Source organism: Arachis ipaensis, chromosome B03, assembly GCF_000816755.2.
Source record: "Arachis ipaensis cultivar K30076 chromosome B03, Araip1.1, whole genome shotgun sequence".
In the NCBI taxonomy this organism is placed as follows: Eukaryota; Viridiplantae; Streptophyta; class Magnoliopsida; order Fabales; family Fabaceae; genus Arachis; species Arachis ipaensis.
In genome coordinates this window covers 35,290,221-35,292,269 of record NC_029787.2, presented here as the reverse complement: position 1 = coordinate 35,292,269, position 2,049 = coordinate 35,290,221, and the positions used below count along the sequence as shown (strand labels likewise).

The window sequence follows — 2,049 nt, the reverse complement described above, 5'->3', positions numbered from 1 at the left end:
TATTAATTCATGATAACCCGAGGTGATGACACATGGATTTCGTATGCATTGCTGAAACCGGGATTTAAGATATTAACTAAGGATACACTATAATTGGTTTTATTTATTATTTAACATATTTAAAAAGAGTTTAATTTTGGTTCATTAAAATATTTTGCATAGTGTCCTATTACATACGTTCTTTTGAATGATCATTTATGCAATTAATATAAAAGTAGTTATTTTTATTAATTTAATGTTATATAACTAGATACATGTATCAAATAATTTTATACTGACAGTATATTAAAATTAAATCTATTTAAAAAATAAAAAAATGAGTTAATAGATAAACTTGACAAGAAAGGTTCGCTAGTGTGAATTTTCCCTCTGTTTGGAGCCAGTTCAACATCCAGAGACAAGAATCATTACTACGTAACCAAAAATTATGTCCATGTCATTAACTTTGACCAAATCCACTAAATAAACCATTGTTTAAATTCACTTCATAATTGATAGTAAATATGAAGTATACCATTGTGGATCGCATGGGACTCCTTCAGGATACTGTACTGGTCCTCATGTGGTAGGATCAGTGGAAACATGGACAAAACTCTTTAGGTTCATGTCTAGCTTGAAAATCTGGGCTAGCATAAGTAGCTGCATATGGTTAAACGAAAATTGTTGTCATAAACATGTTCATGAATACCACGACAGCCTGTTGCCAAGTCTTTCATGTTTTAAAATCATAAACCACTTTTCAAAATACTCACAATAGTTTGCATATTGCGCTCCCCCCGTTCCTTGTATCCAGGTGCTCTTGTTACATCTAGGCAGTACACTGTGGCTCGCTTCACGTCCACAACCATCAAGTACCATGTGTAGGTTTGTTCGCATACCGGCACAAAGACCTATCAATGCAGTCAGGTCATTGTATGCTTAAATTGGGTACTCTAGATGCAGTACAAAAAGAAAGAGTTATGTTTCTAACATGTTCAAGCTTAGGTGTCACCGATATCCATCTGTTCAGGTATTTCATGATTATAACTTCCAACGGCCTCAGAAAAAGAATGTCATCGACAAACACGAAAGGTGTGTACCAAACACAAGGAGGAAGAACACAACAAGCTTTCATGGAAGCGCTCATTAACATGATGTTCATAATCTGACAAAAACAAAAAGACAAACACTTCAGCTTCCCAGGCAGATAGAAATTTTAATATGGCAGGGTTAGATTTAATTCACATTGACATTAGGCATGTAAATGGGGGACAGAGAGTGGAACACTGCTCTAGGGACTTCTAATGTCGAGAATTTAAACAACACTTCCCTGTTACAACATACACACAATACCGTGTGTGATCCATGGTTTCTATGGAGAAATAAACTAAACAGTACTAAATTTGCAATATGCACATAAGTATACTTACAAATACTGATCAGTTTTTCCATAAATGTAAGTAGCCATTTTGCATTCATCATAAGTCAAATCCATGTGCACAGTTGGCCTGAATACCATTTGAAACCCCTAATCAAACAATCAAAAATAAAGTATCACATCAGCCACTCAATACTAACAACAAATGTACGTCATGATGCGTAATATATGATTCATTTAGAGTGTGTGCATGACTTGCCAGTGGAATTAGTAACACGGGGGGAGTCTATTATGTTCGACATCCCATATGGTCTAAAACCACTTCCATACTGCAGAGAAGGAGAACTTATGTAAGATTTTTGTAACTAATTTTATATATTAGTTATTGTAAAAGTTGTTCATCTTAAATGAATAAATTTTCAGTTTTTATTTTCAGTTTTTTAATATATAAGAACATAGGCCATGTTTAAAATATATAAAATCAAAGTAAATATGATTATTATTTCAACAATATAATAAATTTTGTATTTCAATTAATTAAAACGAATGTCAACATTTGATTTGGCTTTTATTTTACTTAAATACCGTCCTGGCTTTTGACAGCGAGCTAAGCCCTAGTTGTGGGAATAAAGTGGAGTCGGTTACTCACTTCCTTTTAACCTCTATAGCAAAGCTAGGGAGTTTTGAAGCCA

The 2,049-nt window shown here is 33.5% G+C and overlaps 1 protein-coding gene across 2 annotated transcripts; it reads right to left on the bottom strand.

Moving 5' to 3' along the window:
• On the bottom strand, window positions 356-1,674 carry LOC110270107. Of its 2 annotated transcripts, XM_021118736.1 has the most exons (4): window positions 1,410-1,674; window positions 971-1,144; window positions 753-890; window positions 356-639 (listed from the first exon to the last, which is right to left on the bottom strand). In XM_021118736.1, exons 2-4 carry the CDS (start codon window positions 1,139-1,141, stop codon window positions 559-561), a joined length of 390 nt encoding a protein of 129 aa, XP_020974395.1. In that variant the 5' UTR covers window positions 1,142-1,144; window positions 1,410-1,674; the 3' UTR covers window positions 356-558. The 2 variants fall into 2 exon arrangements, with proteins under 2 accessions (XP_020974395.1, XP_020974396.1); XM_021118737.1 differs by lacking the exon at window positions 1,410-1,674 and having other exon boundaries at window positions 971-1,359.

Coding starts and splice junctions, on each gene's coding strand:
- LOC110270107 (XM_021118736.1), bottom strand. CDS start 1,141: ATGAACATCATGTTAATGAGCGCTTCCATGAAAGCTTGTTGTGTTCTT. Junction 891..970: donor TGACACCTAAGCTTGAACAT/GTTAGAAACATA, acceptor CTGCATTGATAG/GTCTTTGTGCCGGTATGCGA. Junction 640..752: donor AGCGCAATATGCAAACTATT/GTGAGTATTTTG, acceptor AACCATATGCAG/CTACTTATGCTAGCCCAGAT.